General features: G+C 36.5%; 5 protein-coding genes and 1 pseudogene across 11 annotated transcripts in view; 3 read left to right on the top strand and 3 right to left on the bottom strand.

Moving 5' to 3' along the window:
• The first annotated feature begins 2,484 nt into the window (after positions 1–2,484).
• On the top strand, positions 2,485–3,384 carry LOC104822692. Its single transcript, XM_010553997.2, has 2 exons — positions 2,485–2,610; positions 2,916–3,384. Exons 1-2 carry the CDS (start codon positions 2,494–2,496, stop codon positions 3,126–3,128), a joined length of 330 nt encoding a protein of 109 aa, XP_010552299.1. The 5' UTR covers positions 2,485–2,493; the 3' UTR covers positions 3,129–3,384.
• A 629-nt stretch (positions 3,385–4,013) lies between these two features.
• On the bottom strand, positions 4,014–7,377 carry LOC104822671. Of its 3 annotated transcripts, none has more exons than XM_010553979.2 (8): positions 7,203–7,377; positions 6,759–6,922; positions 6,531–6,664; positions 6,240–6,420; positions 5,220–5,837; positions 4,940–5,119; positions 4,578–4,784; positions 4,014–4,447 (listed from the first exon to the last, which is right to left on the bottom strand). In XM_010553979.2, the coding sequence occupies exons 2-7, from the start codon at positions 6,900–6,902 to the stop codon at positions 4,611–4,613; spliced, it is 1,431 nt and encodes a 476-aa protein (XP_010552281.1). In that variant the 5' UTR covers positions 6,903–6,922; positions 7,203–7,377; the 3' UTR covers positions 4,014–4,447; positions 4,578–4,610. The 3 variants fall into 3 exon arrangements, with proteins under 3 accessions (XP_010552281.1, XP_010552274.1, XP_010552289.1); XM_010553972.2 differs by having other exon boundaries at positions 6,759–6,907; XM_010553987.2 differs by lacking the exon at positions 7,203–7,377 and adding an exon at positions 7,099–7,196 and having other exon boundaries at positions 6,759–6,907.
• A 229-nt stretch (positions 7,378–7,606) lies between these two features.
• LOC104822659 (protein FLX-like 2) lies at positions 7,607–10,443 on the bottom strand. Of its 3 annotated transcripts, none has more exons than XM_010553950.2 (5): positions 10,330–10,443; positions 9,021–9,599; positions 8,661–8,806; positions 8,472–8,563; positions 7,607–8,113 (listed from the first exon to the last, which is right to left on the bottom strand). In XM_010553950.2, the coding sequence occupies exons 2-5, from the start codon at positions 9,551–9,553 to the stop codon at positions 7,850–7,852; spliced, it is 1,035 nt and encodes a 344-aa protein (XP_010552252.1). In that variant the 5' UTR covers positions 9,554–9,599; positions 10,330–10,443; the 3' UTR covers positions 7,607–7,849. The 3 variants fall into 3 exon arrangements, with proteins under 3 accessions (XP_010552252.1, XP_010552244.1, XP_019058085.1); XM_010553942.2 differs by having other exon boundaries at positions 9,021–9,580; XM_019202540.1 differs by having other exon boundaries at positions 9,021–9,572.
• A 399-nt stretch (positions 10,444–10,842) lies between these two features.
• Positions 10,843–14,331, bottom strand: LOC104822643 (ubiquitin receptor RAD23d-like). 2 transcript variants are annotated; one of them, XM_010553924.1, is made up of 12 exons: positions 14,219–14,331; positions 13,248–13,409; positions 13,079–13,138; positions 12,882–12,931; positions 12,679–12,747; positions 12,388–12,565; positions 12,071–12,229; positions 11,893–11,958; positions 11,750–11,797; positions 11,551–11,657; positions 11,366–11,444; positions 10,843–11,124 (listed from the first exon to the last, which is right to left on the bottom strand). In XM_010553924.1, the coding sequence occupies exons 1-12, from the start codon at positions 14,282–14,284 to the stop codon at positions 11,005–11,007; spliced, it is 1,164 nt and encodes a 387-aa protein (XP_010552226.1). In that variant the 5' UTR covers positions 14,285–14,331; the 3' UTR covers positions 10,843–11,004. The 2 variants fall into 2 exon arrangements, with proteins under 2 accessions (XP_010552226.1, XP_010552232.1); XM_010553930.1 differs by having other exon boundaries at positions 12,882–12,922.
• A 2,216-nt stretch (positions 14,332–16,547) lies between these two features.
• LOC109116392 lies at positions 16,548–17,806 on the top strand (annotated as a pseudogene).
• A 1,085-nt stretch (positions 17,807–18,891) lies between these two features.
• The window catches only part of LOC104822621, a 4,234-nt gene continuing 3,090 nt past the window's right edge, over positions 18,892–20,035 (top strand). Inside the window, exons 1-2 of one of the 2 annotated variants that reach the window (XM_010553901.2) lie at positions 18,892–19,754; positions 19,925–20,002. In XM_010553901.2, the coding sequence (XP_010552203.1) occupies positions 19,935–20,002 (68 nt within the window). In that variant the 5' untranslated portion in view covers positions 18,892–19,754; positions 19,925–19,934. Of the gene's footprint in view, positions 20,003–20,035 lie in introns of both variants that reach the window. The other variant, XM_010553893.2, reaches the window with a different exon arrangement.

Below are 20,035 nucleotides of genomic sequence, written 5' to 3'. Positions count from 1 at the left end.
GTCATTGGCACCGATCTGAATCAAAACGGTGCGCAGCGGATGGTCATTAGTAAAAATTGAATCAAACGGTGCGTTTTAATGTGCAGGAGGAGAGGATCCTATTACTGTAGTCTTTTTTAGTACTGCATGGGACAAACTAAAAAAATCAGTTTTTTATTTTATTTTGAATTTATGATAAATATATATCAACTGTTAATTAAAAAACAGTGAAATTTTTTATTTTAAAATTTTTTATTTTAAATTTATTATAAAATCCATCAAATTTTAGTTTTAAACAAATTAAATCATATTTTTATTTTGTTTTGATTATATAATATTTTAGTTATTAATTTTTTATAAAAAACAAACTGATAGTTTGCAACGCGATTACAAAATTTTAAATATAAAATTTGTAATTAATAAAATATATTAAATTTTAAGATAAAATTTATATATAATAAATAATGTTTATAAATTATATCATTTTAAATATCACAATAAAAATTTAAATATTTACAGAAATTAAGTATCATAAATTTATATAAATATTTAGTTTTTTGTTGTGATAATGAGAATTATATATTTTTTAAAAAAATTTATAGTTGACAGTTTTTCAAGATTAATAATTGATGAGTTTTTATAATAAATTTGAAATAAAAAATTGTTTTTGAATGTAATATTATAGTTGAAAAAATATAATACAAACAAAATAATAAATACACAAATCCAGGCGTATATACATACGTATATATATATATATATATTAATCTCATCGAAAAAACAGAAAACATATGTAATAGACAGGTCAACGAACCCCACTGGAAAGATTTAAAGGCCACGTGTTGGATCCTTATAGATACAAAGCCCAACAGTAATGGGCCTTATTTTTTTTTCTACAAGCTGTTCTTTTTATATTTTTATTTGTTTCCCCTATACTCTTAAATGGTACGTGAGATTTCGAACTTTATATATTTGGATCCCTTCAATTCTTGAGAAAATTTTAAAATACACAACTATAACTATAAATTAAGATAGATATATATAAATTTTGTACATTAATATTCAAATAAATCACCAATAAAATTTGAAAAACTTTAACGTGTTTATAGTCCTAAATATGACATCAAACGGATAAAATTTACAATTTTTAATAAAATAAAAAATTATATATTTTAATATATTCAAATCAAATTATTGTTAAATGGAAATGATTAATCATCTCTTTTTACCAAAAATAATTGATAGTTGGGGGGTTTAATGTACAAATAAAAAGTATGCGCATAAACTGAAACTTGTAAGAAAGTTTGGGTCCGATTGTCGTCTTCGAAAATCTTATGTGGGGTCCACGACAGCTTCCCTGCGTTACTCGTGAGTCGTGCTGTGTAGAAACCACTTGTGAAAAGAATATTCACATAAAAACAAAACAAAATAACAGAGCGTTTTAAAAATTATTCAGAAAGTAATTTTTCTATTTACCGTGAAACATATTTATTATTAAATATACCGATAAATTGACTCGTAAACCGAGAAAAAATAACGCATAGATCCTAATCTTTTAATTAGTTTCACATTTTTTTTATGAAGTCCAACTTCTTAAAATTATTTGTTGAAAATAGATTAGTCGTTTTCAAAGGAAAATTAAAGCCGAGCTAATTTCTTAGATATATAATAAGTAACTTGAATGTACATTTTATTATATTGGGGTTTCGGAAAGCATCTTTTTTTATAAAAAAAAAAATATATCAAATTTTATAAGTGATGGTTGAATACGATTCTGATATATAGTTGTTTTCTTTCTCCTTAATCCACTGTATTTCTTGCAAAAAAGTTTGATGGAATAAATAATTTGGAAAGATATCAAAACAATTTCACAAAATGCTTTTATGAAATAATTCACGGTCCTTTCATTTTGGATATAAAATAAAACTATACGGTGATATTATATCATCTGCTATATAAAAAATATATATATATATGTATAATGTAATAATTTTTAGAAAAAATCCCAAAAAAAACCCAGCTTTTATATTTTAACAAAAAAACGCTCAATTTTTTTATTTTATCAAATAAACATTAAACTTTTTAAATTTAAATTTGACAAAATAAAAATTTGACTCTTCTACGATTATCAAAATAAACAAAATGACTGACATGACATAAAAAAATGCAAACATGTCAGATTATTTTAGTTAGTTTTTTTACAATTGTAGAAAGTTCATATATTTTTTTTATCACTAAAAATTCGATGTGTCAAAATTAAAAAGTTAATGTTTTTTTCCCTAATTTTTATGACTGTATTCATGTCACCGTAAAACCAAAAAAAATGATCTTCTGTCTCCAAAAATATGTGTTTTGATTGGTACGACTACGAATCGCTAATTAAGACAAATTAAGTAACTTTATCTATTTTTTTCATTTTTAGTTAATAAAGAGTGGTAAGCCTTCAGTTCAACCTAGATATATACACGCATGACACATGCATATGCTGTATTTGTGTGCTGTGTGTGTACATAAATGTGTGTACGAGTGTCCATATTTATCTTTCCCCATATATCCATTCTATCTCTCTCTCTCTCTCTCTCTCTCTCTCTCTCTCCATCTCTCCATCTTGAACAGTCACACATTCAAGAGGTTTGATTTTTTTCCCTTCTCTATTATAATCTTGTTTTGGTTACACACACACTTATACAAGTGAATATATATATATGCACATATATGCTAACATGCATATACTTATATGCATTCATGTGTCTCTCTAGTGAAAACCCATCATAGATCAGGGTTTTAATCGTACAAAGTTTACACCTTTCAGGCTTTCTTTTACTTATTCTCGCATGTTATCAAAACAAAGGGTCTCTCCTGTTGTATTGCGTACTGTGTCAATCCACATGTTTTGCATATATATATATATATATATATGTATGTATGTGTTGCAGAAAATGGTGAGGATCATGAGATTGGGGAAGATGGTGGAGGGGTTGAAGACGAAGATAAAGGTGAGTTTGAGGATGACGAAGAAGGCATCGTATGATAAGATAGAGAAGAGTGAGAGCATGAGAATTGAATTGAGAAGCAGAAAGGCCCATAAGCTCATCCAGCAGACCCTCAAGATTGCTGACTCTCCCACCACCAGAACTCATGCTTTCTGATTTCACACACACATATATATACATACACCGTATACATACATATACGTACGGGTGTATGTATATTTTAGGTGTAGCTCTCGAACCTTGCATATGATATATTTCTGCTGCCAACACATACATTCACAAAAACCTATGTTTTGTTGTGTTATATAGTAATTAAACTTCAAAAACATTATCGCTTCTGTGCGTATTTTTAATTCATGGTTAGCGGTGTAAATTACCAAAATTCAAGTATTTTCGAATTTGATTATTTTTATTTTTGTAAAAATTATATTCAATAGATTTTTTTTATATCGATTCTTAATTTATATCATGTTTGATGCTTGTCTGAATTTCAAACAGAACAAACTTCCCTTTAAGAAAAAGAGGAGACCACATCTACATATGTGCGAGACTGCTTAAATATTGATATGATTCTAATAGTATATTTAGAGTTGAAATTATTATATTTTTACGGTTTGTATGCTCAAAATTGGAAACTGGACCTATACACACACACATACATATATATATGACCAATTCATATAGTTAAAGATACCCAATGAGTTCTAAACTTTATTTGTTTATGACTGAAGCTCATGAAATTTCCTAGTAATTGAAGTCTCATAGTGTGAACACAAAAGGTGCTCAGCTTTTGCAACATGAATAAGATTAGTAGCTTCAGATAATGGAAAATGTAATATAAAAATTAAATTAAATTTGAGGTTGGACAGAAGACAAAGGACAGAATCAAATCATGGAACAAAACATCCAACAATGTAATGACAAAACCCACAATGCATGAAGTGCAGAGGTTGGATTTATGGGCAAAACCAAAGCAATGTGTTTCACTTCTGTAAGATGACAAACACATAAATAAATAAAATAAAAATTGAGAAGAATTCAAAGAATGGCAAAGCTGTGAATAGAAACAACTTGCCTGGCAAATCAAATTAGGCACATGAAAGTGAACCTTCCTGAATCCTTACACACACCAAGACAATATATCTTATAAGGCCTCTATATTGCCTGATTCCAAGAGTTTCACTAAACACACAGTACAAGGGCATGCATGTGAAGGGGTTAGCTTCTAGAGTTGGCAGTTCACGACAACATGTTTTTCATAATGAACTGAATATGTCTCCAAGTTGTAACAACTCGCATATAGAATCTAGTTTCCGGAGCTATACTCAGATCCATCAAGGAATGCTTCCTAACTTTTCAGGGCCAACGAGATTGCGTTTGACAGCAACAAATGGGTTAAGAGATTCTTACAAATCTTGAATCTGTGGTACCTTCAAATACATGAAGAGATTCTCCAGCTTGGGGAAAAAATAAACCTGAAACCGGCAAAATTAATGTGTTTTGTTAATGTCGATTCTCAAACCAACAAGCAAGTGTAGATGAATTAGAGTTCAGCCTCAGGGGACAAAGCTGAAAAGCTCAAAGCACATAAGCTTATCGTCATACATTGAGAAGGCTCGTGAGGCTGAGTCATGAATGTTAGTAGCCACGGTTGTAGAGCATCTGCATATCACTGCAGTGAGTGCAAGCCCATGGTAATAGATAAGGGTCGAGGCAATAAGAGTGAATGCACCGAAAATTGCAAATGTGACATCTGATAAGAAGATCCTGGGGCTCCCTAGAGTAGCATCTGGTGCAAGCAGAAGCTAAAGGCTGCAGAAACTCAATGACAACCAAACAAAGAAGAAGAAGAAGATTGAAACCATGAGCATGAGCGTACATAAATTTAGAACTGGAACAAAAAGGAAGAATATTTTTTCCTTTGAAAGGATGGTTGAGAGAGAGTGACAGAGAGGTGAGTAGTGTACCAGAGCTCTGAAATTTGGTCTTTCTTGTTCTGGAAGGATTATAAGGTTGTCTGTTGAAGAGGGGCTCGGAACTGTTTGAGAATATATCTTCTGATCAGAACTTCCTGCATCTTCCACCTTCGTGATGGAGCTGAAACTGGCCTTGCACAATGGACAAGCTGAATCCTTTCCTCGTGAAACCTAATAGACCATATTTGTAACGAAAGATACTAGGGTTTTAGGGACTAAACATAAAGCAGTTAGTGAAACATATTCAAGAGAAATTGGAGAAGAGAAATACCAAACGATCTGCCCAATTCTGGATGCATGGATAACAAAATCGATGCCCACAAGGCAGGATGCCTCTGGTAGAACTGAACTCGGTCCAACATATAACACATGATACGTCTGATGAAGCAAGTGGGGTATTGGTCATTTCAGTGGCTTCTCTGTCTTCTTTTCTTGATTCTAGTTTGTTGAAGTTTTCTCCATTGTGATCGTGGGTTCTGTGCAGTTCATTTGATGCATTGGCATGAGAAGATCTTGGGCGCTTAAAAAGAGATGAATGACTCCAATTCTCAGTCTCTTCTATTTCATCCAAGTCCCAATTTGTAGTTTCAGAATGTCCAGCACATTGACGAGTTGATGTTTCTACTGCAACACAGTCATTCTCATCTTCACTATGCGGTTGTCTAGGAGCCCGACCGTTGTTTCTTTGATTGTCTAGTATCTCATTTCTGTTTATATCAGACTCCTGGTCGGATTCGATGTCCACAATAGTTCTGAAAGAATGTTTCTTTGTTAGCCTTTGTCCTTTCCTTGAACATTCACCCAAACCAGTGTTTTCTTTGTCTTCAGAAAGGTTATTCCGCTTTTTCCTAGTTGATCGCCGAGATTGTAAGTTTGACTCTATATTTTTCTGAAGAAGAGGAGAAACCAATCGACACAAAGGGTCAATAAAATTCAACCTACCATATGCATACTAACACTATGGATGCACAAAAGCCAAAGATCAGTCCTATATATAATTAAAACATTTTCATTTGTGCTTATACTAGAGCTTCTCTCAACACTGAAGTGATCATCTTGATTGCTAGCTACTTCGTTTACAGAGAACAAATCTGCTCAGGATGTGTATTTCCAAACCAAAATTAGTGCAGATATTATGATCTGTTGCCGGGAAAACCACAGACAAGATTCCTACTGTTACTGAATCTAATGAAAACAAGTTTTTGACAAACACAGATTACCGGTTCTATCAACTTTAGGATTCAAAATTGTAGTTGAACATAAGCACCCAAATCATAAGAGTAAAAATTACCTCTTTCAACAAGATAGAATCTGTCCAAGCGGAAAAGTCAGAAGCGCCACCTCCCCAGGTTTCTTCACAATTGCCAAAGAATTTATCAGAAATCTCAACAGGCTTCTTCAATTTCTTAGTGACCTCACCCTCTCCAGAAACAGCAGGGACTTCAATCGTCAAAAGTCCCACCTCTGCCCCGCTGAAAAAAAAAAATACTCCTAAATGTAATTAGTCATTCTTGAAATTTAAGGACACTGCATAACTATCTTATGCATTTTGAAGATGAGGATCAAATACTGAAAATCATGCCTTTTCGACATATAGGGTGTCTCAGGAACTCGCTTCCCTTGCTTTATGCATTCTTCCACCCATTGATGGTTTACAATAATGGTATCAAACTTCTTGGCAAGATTATACTTCTTGCCTTCAAACTCCCAACATACCTACAACACCAATGAAACATCAGGGGACAGTATCATTTCACAGAGGCAGCAAATTCGATGAAAGGCTAAGAACACAGAACAGTTGAAAACGAACCAAATGTGTGATAGATCTTGACATTGCCCCAACATAACTCGCTCCCGAATGGGAGATAAGCTTGATGAGCTTGAATCTCTCTGAACCATGATAACCACTAACAGTAGCGACCACGTTCTCCATTCCTTCAATGGGATGAGCCATAGAATCTGAAAATCGAAACCCTAATCCAACATCATTTCAATCGCCGGAAAAGAACTCAAATCCAGCCCTTTTTGCCATTCGAGAAAATATTAACCAAAGCAGACGTTCGATGATTGCTTGTAACCATGAGAAACCATAAACTGAGAGATACAGGGAGAAAAACATGAGCGGAGAGAAATCTACGAAACAGAAATACCACGAATTCTGTAGATTTACGCCGCGAAATCCATTAAACTCATCAAATGAAATCGAACAAATCTACGAAACAAAAACCCTAACATCACTAAGGATAACACAAACCCCTGAGAATCCGATGGAATGCGGCGGCGATGACTGATGCTTTGCCGAAAAATGAGGAGTTTTGAAATTTGGTTTCCCGCGAGAGCAATTGTCCCGAGAGGGAGAGGGAGAGGGAGAGACCGTGGGCTTCAATTCTGCATCGTGTGTGGAAATGGGCTCGATGAAATATATTAGGAGAATGTCCTGCAATAATTTTTAAAAATTAATAAAATTATCCACTTACAATTCGAAAATTCAATTTTACTCAATATTATGATTAGATTTTAATTTAGGATTTAGTTTAAGACATTTTTTGTATTTTACAAATTAGAAAATGATAGCTTTCAAACAATTTTCAAAAGTTCTGTTCAACTGAGGCAATTTTCATAAGGTCATAGATAGCCTTACACCCATACGTGATTCTATCTCTCTATATATATATATATATATATATATCATTTTTTCAGAATGTAAAATGTAAAATAGACAGAACAGTGGCAAATGGATCCCCATATTTTATTCTTCTTTTCTTTTTCTTTTCTTTTCTTCCACTGTTCCACATCAAACGTTACTCTTTTTTAACGGTCAGCGTCTGTGCCCAGCATGTCCGTACTGCAACACTCCGTACGTAAAGACGTGGTCTGATGGGTCAGTGACTTCAGGGCGGTTCATCTGCGACCAGGGTTTCCACCTCCTCGAGCTTGAGTCTCATAGGCGTGTGCATAAGCCGGGTTACTGCCTGGTCCAGCTGTGAATGACCCACCCCCTGGCCCAGCAGCAGCTAACCTCGATGCTGGATCGTGACCAGGCCATACTCTTTGTGGCTCATAAGAAGCAGGGCCTCTCGAGAAGTCATAACCGGGTCCCGCATAGGAGGCTGGACCTCCTGGTCCAGGGACATTATGGGCAGCTGCTGAAGTAGGGATATGTCCCTGTAATGGAAAACCTGATGAGTAATCCATGTTTCATATGCACAGCAACATGTTTAATGTTCAAGTGTTTCACTCCTATTCCAAGCAAAAGCACTAAATCTTAAGTGTTCTCTGAACTAATTGGGATTTGTTGGAGATTTTGAAAACTCACACCAAAGATGTCCTTCCATGTACACAATCCAGTTTCATAATGGATATAAGTCGTGCATCAAACAAAACGAAAACAATTTCCGGAATATAACAGATATAAAGGACTATATGCTAAATCGAATGCATGTTTGCACCTTAGCAATACATACTTACATAGTCAGTAACTAGTTTGGATCAAAACTGAAAAAATATATCGAAACTAACAAACCTGGGAACCATAAGAATCTTCATAGAAACTGTGCCCACCCTGATACCCGGAAGCCTCATCAGATCTCCTCATCGAGCTACCATAAGGACCACCTTCATTTTGATTGGGGAATAAAGCTCTAAGATAGTAGAAAAGTTTATCAAAGAATGAAGAAAGAAAGACAGAAAATAAAGGGGTATAGTTGAATACCAACTCTTCTTTCTGCACTAGCACTGTTCATCAGCTGTGCTTGGAGTTTTTCAACCTCCCTAGCCATGGTCGCACACTCGTTTTCCATCGTTTGAAGTGACTTGAGATGGTCATTATAATATTTCTTCTCATGGTCATATGTTGCCCTGCAGAATTAGCAAATAGAAGTAAATTCCACAATCACAACAGGAAAGTAAAGGGAGGTTAACAGACTAATAACTGTAAAATAGTGCTTCATAAGAATACAGTACTGCCAGGAATCCTGGAGAACCACATTCCCAATTTCTGTATCCTACTTACAGCTGATTTTCTATTCAATTTTCCATGTGTTAATAACTATAAATGACTTAGTACACTCACCTGCAGTGCTGATACTCTTGTCTTAAGTTCTCGAGTTCGGACATAAGAGCTGGTATTTGCTGCACATCTACACGAGCTTTCTGAAGGTTCTGAGTCAACTGATGCACTTTGGACATAAGGTCTTCTCTTGCCACAACCAGGTTCTGCGCCTCTGCATGTGCTTGTTGCAGTTCTAACCTAACAGCCTCAGCCTTCTGAAGCTCAGCCTCCATCTTTGCAACTTTTCCCGCAAGACCCCTCATTCGCTGCTCTCTCTCTGACCTCATCGATTCTATCTGCTCATGCCGCATTTGCAATTCATGCTGTGAGGCCACTAGTTCTTGCCGTAACGTACCATGGGTGGCAGCAAGTCTCTGGTTCTCTATTGCAAGTTTATGCATCTCAGCGTGTTGCACAGCAATTTTCTGTTCCATGACCTCAGGTGGCGACAACATATTGAAAGGATGAAATGCGCCATGCTGAGGAGATGGCATACTTGGTCCTGGAGGAGGGCGCCTCATATGAGGTGGCAGAATTCTCCCGTTGCTTCCCATCCCAGACCCTGATTATCAACTAAGAGTCTACAAGAAAGAAAAAAAACTGCAAGTTGACACAATCACACGAGCTGGGAATCAATATAAACATGCACCAAATTCAAGGCAAGCTATTCATAGAGCAAACACCTATCGACCACCACCAGATAATCATGATTCAGACGGTCATAAACTGAAACTTTCACATCAATGATCTAGGTGGAAGAAACAACTAAGGAGGCTATCAAGAAGAAGATATGTAAAAACATAAAGGGTCTTCCATTTACCGAAAGGGTAATCTAAAGTTCAAATCTGGACACTAATCTCGGACTCTCTTGAACAACTAAGCAGGCCATCAAGAAGAAAATATGTAGAAACATAAAGGGTGTTCCATTTACCAAAAGGGTAATCTAAAGTTCAAATTTGGACACTAATCTCGGACTCTTTTGAACACCAAAATGCCAAAACTCGTGTTCGAGATCGGACTATTGCGAGCAGACAGCAATATCCCTAACCGTCCCAAAATCCCGATCTGGGGCATTCGCGTTGTGTTAAAATATTAGTCTTAATTCCGAAAAATGTATCGCGATTCCACTTTACAATACCACATCAAATATATAATCAAATATAGCTGCCGAATACTAGAATAGCTACGGAAACCCTAACCCTAGATCCAGAGAAGAGATTTGGCATCCATAGTTTCACAACCATATAGCGAAGAAAATCGACGAAACACGAAGCAGACGGGAGCGGAGGAGATGGATGAAGAGGACGATGGAGAGAGAGAAGAAACTTACGTCGGGACTTCGGCGGCGCTACGGCGGAGGAGGAGAGAGACTTGGAAAAAAGTTTTTTTTTTCTTTCCCCTGTGGTCAGCATAGGAATAGCAAAGGAATTTTCGAGTTTTATTTTATGAATGTGTTACTTTTGGTTTTATAGTAAGTAGTAACCATTTCTCGTATGCATGGCATTTTTAATTATTTTATTACTCATATCTCAGACTACTATATAATAAATATAATAAATATGTGTGAGTCAAAATATCAATTTGCTAATGTAATACCAAATTCTTATTATAGTGTTTTCTACCGTAAATAATAATAATAATAATAATAATAAATACGCTATATAAACGAACTCAACTAGTTACCAACTCACCCATATATATATATATATATATATATATATATATATATATATTGTGTATATAGATATACACAGCAGGCAACAGTCCTATAGTATTTAACATAAAATATAATATCAAGCTGTAAGTAAAACACCTTAAAAATGTAAAAATGTAAAAATGTAAATAAAAAAAAGGCATAATAAAGTATCCCATGAAGCTAAAAAAAACATGAACGGTGTCCCCAAATGTATTCAGAAGAGTAGAGATTACAGAATACAAAAAAGAAAAAAGAGGAAACGGGTTTTAATTATTATTATTATTATTATAGGGAGGATTATTCTTCCAATCATTGATCCTCAAATTCGTGGATATGATCTAAGAGATAGTTGGCCGCCAGTTCTTCGTTTTTGTTGCACGCGAAGAACACCTCCAGCACTAATGCTCGGTCGAAGCCCATCGCTTCAAGCTGCAACCCACCACCAACAATTTCATTACAACAACACAAGTGTGAACTTTCTTCTTAGCAATGAACTGTTTCATATTATGTCCAAACCATTCGACAGACGAGCAAAAGCACCAATGGACCATTTTGATCATTATTTCTTTCTCTATATTCAGTCATGTCTGCTCTGGAGCAGGAGGCATCTAACTAGTAGTTCAGGAAACAACACAAGATCGATTCATTGTGTTAGAGGTGACTGACTGACCCGTTCGATAGCTTCACGCTCTTCGGGTGTAACGGTCACAGCTTGCGGCATTGCTGAACCCAACTGGCCAAGAAGATTCCTGGAGGCAACCATAGAGGAGGGGAAAGATCACACTGCATTCATCGTTGACAAAAAAAAAACATGACGAACAATTAAGTTCAAACAAGGCAGAAGAATTAACTCACTCCTCTCCCTCCGCCGGTTCATTTATCAAGTTTAAGAAGTCAGCCTGATGGTCTTGAATCAGCCGCATAAGCTGCGGGTTTTGTTTACCGAGCTCCTGAAGCATGGGCTGAAGAAGAGGAAAGATAAAGAGTTCTTGAAACCTAATATGGCCAGATATGTAGTCCACCAAGAAAATGCAATAGAGACAAAAGAACCTACCTGTAGAATTTGCGGGTTGGCTTGTACCATAGCTCGCAAGGCTTGGAACTGAAAAAGAAGCAAGAGTGCCATAACAACAAACTCACAAGGAAAGAAAGAGGGCTTTTTCATACACTGAGAATACAATGAAGGGTTTTTCCTACCTGTTGGCTGTTACGGAGGAAATCAAGATTACCGGCACCAGCATCTGCGCCAGCGGTAGGCAAGCCCTGGTGCAGATACATACAGAGTTCAAAACATAAAAACAAGTCTGAAATAGAGAGCAAGCAAAAGATGAAAATAGGTTAGCCCTGGGCTTTTTCTGCGAGGAAAAAACCCTACCTGGGGAAACAGATTTAACGGATTGGCATTTGGACCACCAGCTGGTGCTGCTGGTGCTGCTGGCGCTGGTTGTTGAGCCTGTGCTTGGGGATTTGTGGTCTGTCCACCGCTAGGTGGAGCTTGAGCGACTTGTGGGACTTCAGCCTGAGCAGGAATTCCCTGAAAAGGTATCACAGTGAGACCTAAAATATACTACGCACAATAAAGAACACAGCAATTGATAGTGTCTTGCTTTTACAGCAACAGAAGCCAAAGAAGCTGGCTAAATACTTGGTAGTAGAAAAGAGAGAGAATTAAGAGGGGAAAATGATGTGTACCGAGTATAGATATTCAACAGCTCTTTCAGGATTGTTATAGGCAGCCCGTAGAGCTCGGACAACCGTATCACGGTCCCAACTACCTCCACCCATGTCAAGAATCTGCTGAATGGTAGACTCTAAATTACTTCCAGCTACCAGGTTTGACGCTGCTTGACCATAAACATCTGTTTGAGCTCTGCCTCAACACACAAAGAGATCAAAACTTATTTGACCAAGCATGAAACACCAGCTCCATCAAGAAAAGATGACAATTGAAAATGGTATCTAGAGCTTGAGAGAGGTGCTCACAGAACAGGAGCAGCAGCAGTTGCAGTTGCAGTTGCAGTTGCAGTTGCAGGTCCACTTGTAGGCTCTGGACTGTAAAGATCAAAGCAAAAGTTTGAGTACCATAAGATAAAGATCAAGTCTTAATTCATACAAACAAAAGGGAACCAACAATTTCTCCACTAAAATTCAGGCTAAATAATGTAAGAGAAAAGTCTAGTAGTTACACTGCCACAGTTGGAGCGGAAACCCGAGGCGCAGCTGGTGCCTGTGAAGGCTAAGCCAAAGAATCCCAACAGTTCCATTAGACAAACCAAGACTGATATATCATTAGATGCATTATGTCTTATCTCAAAGTCCTTTTGCAAATTAAAAATCATTAAACTGAATAAACCATAGCAGAGCACATATACACTGTAATCACCTGGCTAGCACTAGCAGGTGGTGCAGACGCAGTTGAAGTCCCACTTGAAGAAACCTTGCTCTATAGTTAAACAGATAAAAATTCAAGGGAATACAGGTTTAGAACACTATACTGAACTGCAGGTTCTGAAGAGAGTCGAGAGGTAAAGAACTTCCAAGTCAACTCCCACCTTGGACAACATGATGACAATAAAACCGTTCTCAGAAATTTTGTTCTCTTCCAATGTGGTTTCATCACTGAGAACCTTTCCCTGGTGAATCAGCATCTGTTGAGCGGCAGGGTAAACATTTGCGCCCTGGACCGTTTCTATAGTCTTCTTAACATCAGTGACCTAAAATCCAATAACGGATAGAAAGACTTCAACAATTTATCCACTCATATTAACGGCCTAACCATCTTAAACGGCTTAAAAAGCTTTATTGATGTTGATGTTTTCCTCAAAAGTTACCCATTCGGGAACATTCTTAATCCACGACCCACCAAGAATCGATGAGTTTAGTGCTAATGCATTCACAGAGAGAAACAATTAACATTTTCAGCTTACGGGATTTTATCCATAAGTTCCTCACAGCATAGTTCTTTTCCAAGTGAAATTAAAAGTATAGGACTGACTAACAGAGGGAATCTATGACAAAAACAAATGAAAACCAGCATGCCCGGAGCACGAATACTCAAAACTATGCTCATACAACTTCACATTCATATGTAGTCTCCGATACGGTGTTCATGTATAGCGAATGAGACACAAAATCATCTAACGCGAATAAGGAATAGAAAAGAGAGCATGCCTCTTAAACCATCTCACCGGGGGCTTTCCCCTATAATTCTTATATTAAAATCTTCGTTAGATAGTGAATTGAATTCATTGGTAGATGATGAATGCATATTATGCGTATCAAACCCTAATTCCAACCACACGCAAAGCAATCCCAAGAAAAATTAAGTAAAGCAAAACCAAAACCCAGAATTTTAAATTAGAGATTCTAACGAGAAAACCCTAATTCCTAAAAAATTCAATCCTCGAAGACCAGATTAGACCACAAACTAAATGAATTACAAACCTGCTACGGAACCGAATCAGACCTAGCACATATTTTTCCCGTATTAACAATAAAACTAAAAATCCAGGTATCACTGTACCTTATCGTCTGGTTTTACTTCGATCTCGAAGCTCGTCCCTTTGAGGGTCTTCACGAAAATCTTCATCTCTGAAGGAAACTTGCGGAGAGAGAAACGTGGAGAGAGAGAAGGGAAGAGCAAGGGCACTTTTGGGGCCTGTTCACTTTATATACTGACGCTGATACAAGGTTTTGATCACACACAGCACAGCACAGATTTAGCGTTACTTGCATCCAACGACATCGCATGACACGTGGAAATTAAGATATGAGGCGAGTTATCAACCGTTAGATTTATAAGGAGCATGGTGATGAAGTGGGCTTGAATACAGTTGATTATATGAGCTGTAAAAATTGTTAAAACGTGTTTTTTTCCTTCCGTGAAGTATTATGCAATTAAAAATTGTTTTAGTTGCATATTACATGCATTGTATATATTAAGAGACATAATTACCTGTTTTTTGTTACGTAATTTTTACTTTTTAGTGATTCTATGCATTTTAATCGTTTTTTCACTAATACCATCTAAAATTATCAATAAATTTCATGATGAAACGAATAATTAATTGGACATAAAACATATGTATTAATCTGGAGAACCATAGATTGAAAATGCTCGATTCTTCCCCGTGGGCCATTACTTTAACCCACCTAATTAAATGAAAATTAATCCGTAAAAAATATATAATTCATTAGAACCAGTTTACGAGAATAGATAATTCAATGGGCTTTTTATATATTTTCTACGTGGCTGCTGTAATGGGCTTACAATTTTCTTGATGAGCCCAATTTTCTGAGACTTAGATGGGCTACTTTGGGCTGGGTTGTGGGACAAATCTCATTCCGTACCTTCAAATGCATATTAGCTTCAAATTTTTTTTTAATCTAAATTGCCTGGTTTGCAACTAACCGAATACGAATTTTCCATTTGTACCAAGAACCGGATTAAACCGAACAACCAACTTTAAACCAAAACATACGGCCAAATGATGTTCATGGCCAAATCGGCATGCCTCTTCTTTTTTTTTCTTCTAAAGAGCTAAAAAGATGTAATCACATTTAGGGGTGGACTCGAGTTGGATACCCTGATTTTTTTTGTATATGGGTTTTGTCTTCGTCTTCACAAGTTTTGAAAAAACATTATCTCGTTTTCATTTTTGTAAAGTCTAGGTATCCATGATTTGGGTACCAGTCATTGAATTCGATTACCCGAGAATACTCGAACGCGTACAAATATTTAGAAAATGTTGATTTTTGTTGACTTTATGGATATTTTAATATTTAATTTTAAAATATATTTAGCAATTATTGTAAATATATTAAAATATACAGGGTATAAATCGTCATTTCATTCATATGCGGGTATTCGAGGATATCCATCACCGTTCAAACAAACTGGAACCCGTAATCCAGATTTTTGGTCTCATCAAACCCGTTTCGTCTTTGTTATATATCGAGTATCCGTATTCCGAATACTCGTGAAGTCGGATACCTGAAAATGAGTAGATTTCAAATAAACGTCTACCCCCACCACACTAAATTAATAGTAGGGGTCGCCACTGAAACCTATGTGAACTAACATATTTAAATTGAATCCAATATAAAAAGCCTAATGATATTACTAAAACAAACATAAAACGGCATTTTTTTAGGAATTAGGATTTGTAATTCATTTTATTAAAGCAAATTGCTAAAAATGGAAACAAATACACATTAGAACCTGCGGCAACATGGAAAATTACGAATCAAATCCATATCTCCATGAAATATGCCCTGAAAATGTAAGTATTCAATACTTTTTGGTAAATCTATTGACTAGAAACTGGCCTTCCTTTCCATGGTCGGGTTCATTTTTTTTTAATAGTAGAAAACTTATTTTTGAAGATTTTTTATTTTTATTATTTTTTATTCAGTACAGTTAAAATTTATTTTTTTGGGTTTAAAGAAATTATAACCATTCGTTTATATATCAGATTCGATTATATATCAGATTCGATTCAATTACTTCTATATTTTATTTGATTCGACCACACTCCAGAGTGAACGTTTTGAGCAAACGCACCTCATAATTTTGGTAATAAATTTTTATTTCCAAAATATTTTGAAAATGATATATTCAAAAAATAAAACTGATTTTCTGGTGCTATATTACACATTTACATTTCTGGTGTTATATTACACATTGATAGGAATTTGTTACATAGGACTCCATTACACATTCTTATTTTTTGAACATGCAAACTATAATTTTACTCTTTATCTATTATAAAAATGGAGTAAAAAAAAAGATTTTTGGATTTGGTGTTGACTTCCCAACAAGCAAACGAAGGAAAAAAAAAATTTATTTGAAAATGAAGTAAAAGGTGTCATTGGGTTCCAAAGCTTCCGGTCCGTGACAATGCAGATTTGTCTGTCAGACAACGACCCACGTCTCCTTCGACCACTTATTATTATTATTATTATTATTATTAGAAAAAATAATAAAAAACCATACAGATTATATCAAATGTGTAAAATTAGTACATGAATTTTTAATTTGATAAAATCTCACACTCGATTTCAAATTTTTTTGATTTCCAACACAGATTGTTTTGAAATTTTCAATTACCACTATAAAAGAATTGACCATGCCACGTCAGCGTCTGATGGTTGATGTGTCACCACTCATCAAAAAATATGCCACATCAGATGATACTGACACATCAACAATTAGGATTATTGAAATCGGTTCATTTAATTTAAGTGAAAACCGATTTTTTTTAAAAAAAATTGGGAGTTATCAGAATCACATTCAGAACCTCTCCTCTCCTCTCCTCTCCTCTCCCGGAAGCGGCGGCGTCTGGCCTCAAGAGCATCGAGAAGCTGATCTGTCTCATGTCGCCGGAGAATATCGATTCCAGTCAACCCTCCTCTTCTTCTGATCTCGATGCCGCCTGCAAAACGACAGCCGATGTCGCGTTTCCAATTTCAAGAGAGTCACCTCTCTCCTGGGTCGGACCCGAACTGGTCACGCCTGTTTCAGATGCTCGCCCGTTCAAAAACCGGAGTCCGAATTGGTGTTGTTTGACGCTCCGCCGCCGCTAGAGATCTTGTCGGAGTCTCTGTACGAAAAGAAAGGTTCGTTTTTGTCGGCCAAAACGATTGATTTCTCCTCTGTCCTCTGTGACAACTGAATCAGGTCACAAGCAACCCCGTCCCTCCGAAACGGCTCCGTTTAGGATTCAAAGCTCGTCTTCCTCGTTCAAGCCTTTGTTTTCGTCGGTCTCTACGAAGAGGAAATGCAACTCCGAGAATCTTGTCGCCGGAAAATGCGCTTCCGCTTCCTCCGGTCGTTGCCACTGCTCCAAGAAAAGTTACAAACCAACCAATAAATCTCTCCCCTTTTGGATTAAAATTCATGGGTTTTTACTTTTATTAATAAATAAAGAAAGGTTCCCATCGGTTCTTCTTCTTTCCTCGTCTTGTCCTTTGCCAGAAAGTTGAAACAGAAGAGAAGAGAGTGGTTAGGGTTCCGCCAATCAGCGCGAAGATGTCCGACATTCCACCGGACGATTACTCATGGAGAAAATACGGACAAAAGCCCATCAAATTAACCGGTTTGATTAAATGAACCGATTTCAATAATCCGAATTGCTGATGTGTCAGATTATGTGTCATGCACGTGGTATATTTTTCGATAAGTGGTGACACATCAGCCATAAGACGCTAACCTGGCACGGTCAATTTTCTTTATGGTGGTAATTGGAAATTTTTAAAACAATATGTGTTGGATATCGGAAAAATTTGAAATCGAGTGTGGGATTTTATAAAATTAAAAATTTATGTACTAATTTTACACATTTGATATAATATGCTTGGATTTTTGCCATTTTCCCTTATTATTATTATTTAAGAAAATCGAAAGCAACATTCACATTGGTACGAATTCCTACAACATTCAGGTAATCTCATTTTACAAATGGACGAAGTAAAGAATTTCAATTCAATGTTTTTTTTTATAATCCGGAAGTTCACCGAGCCTTTGGCCCAACTACGTCTCTCAGAGTACCGGGGTAATCCATGTGAAAACCCCTCTCCAACCAGGAATCGAACCGCCGACCTCTGAGTGTTTTGTACCCAACTGCTGACCACTCGCCCATAAGTTGTTGGGTATTTCAATTCAATGTTATTATGGTCATCATCCCATTGTTTTTTTATTGACCAAAAAACATGTTAAACGGTGTTTAACCATGAACGGATATCTTTAACCTTTGAACATTCATACTAATCTTCGTTCGTTTTTAATTCAGTATACAAAAGTGGTTATTTAGATTCGGGTTTTTTTAGTGTTTCATAATTAGGTTCGAATTCCTTCACGTGAATACCTGCTGTCACACCACACGATCACCTAACCATAATATACAGTGACCATTACAGAACCATGATGAAGTTACAAGATTTGTCACTTCTTATACCGTGTATATATATATATATGTATATATGTATGTTTTCATGTATTTTATGACAAAGTTGTGGGCATAAGAAAGGGAATATCCCGTCTTCTATATTTAAGTTATCATTCTAGAAATGGAAGGTTTCTTGATATTGATTATAATCATGAGCTATGGAAACCAAGGACGATGAACTAGATCAAAGCTGGATTCGTCAAAGAACGGAAACCGACCCTCGAAGCTTTGGTCGGGTTTCAATGTTCTTCGAGTTCCAAAAACCACTGTTCATGGCCCCAAATCCAATGCCCTTTATAAGATTTATAGCCTTTAGATCAATGAAATCACTAAAGGTTTCATCTTTCCTTGAAATTTGTTTTCCTTTCCTCGAGATTTTCTTCCACACGCAAATTGGCCCTTTTGTCAGTTTCTTTTCTTCTCTGCGCATGCTTCTCTCTCTTCCCCCCTCCCTTCTGATAAGAACAAAAGCTGTAACAATCTCTCTCGAGCCACTTTCACTGCCAGATAAACCACTGTAATCTGTAAAGTCTCATTGTACTCAAAAGATTACCCTCTCACCCTCTCTCTCTCTCTCTCTCTCTCTCTCTCTCCGTGTCATTTCACCAAGCAAAGCATCATCTTTCTTCGTCTCGTTTCGCTTTTAACCTGAATATCTCCCTTTTTACCCGATGAAACAATTTGATTGACGTGTAAAAGATACAAAACTTTTTCCTTATTGTTTCCTCCTCCACTGTTTGATTCTTTTGCCATTCACAGTTCATCTTCTTCCACTGTACCTTTGTCCGTTTGCTGCTGCTACTTTTTACCCATTTCCTGTAACTTTGATTGCCGACGATGCATTTTTCCCTCTTCGCTCACAGAGATTCCTCACGAGGGGAATTACAGAGCCAAATCAGAAAGTAGCATTATTTAGTTCTGCTGTCGGGATTTCGAGGAAGGAGGAGGGGGTTCCTTTTGTTTTTGGTTCCCATGGTTATTTTACATCTGGGATAATGGAAATTTCAGATTTTGGGTTTTGTTGAACAACAGAACCATTGCTGGTTTTTGGGTGAAACGTCTAAACAATTTTGAATCTGGTGATGGGTTTCTTTCTTAATCTGAGATTTTGAGGTGATGGGTTCTTTTTCCTCTAAAAGACGAGATTTTCTTACACAATTCTTCAGAGTTTCGTTGATTTTCCCTGGAAAGATGAAATTTGCGCCAATGGGTCTGTGAGGGAAAGCTAAAAAGAGAAACTTTGTCTGTGCTTCACTGAAGTTTTTGTGTGCTTCGATTCATAGCGTCCACATAATGGCGGGGGAGGGAATAATGGAGACGGCGGATAAAACGGCGCCGTCTGTGGCCATAACGGAGAAAAGGGAAGCAACCCCGTCCCTCCGAAACGGCTCCGG

This window comes from Tarenaya hassleriana, unplaced genomic scaffold (genome assembly GCF_000463585.1).
Source record: "Tarenaya hassleriana unplaced genomic scaffold, ASM46358v1 Cleome1, whole genome shotgun sequence".
NCBI lineage: Eukaryota > Viridiplantae > Streptophyta > Magnoliopsida > Brassicales > Cleomaceae > Tarenaya > Tarenaya hassleriana.
Note: the sequence above shows the minus strand (reverse complement) of the source record. Positions and strands in the feature narration are given on the sequence as shown.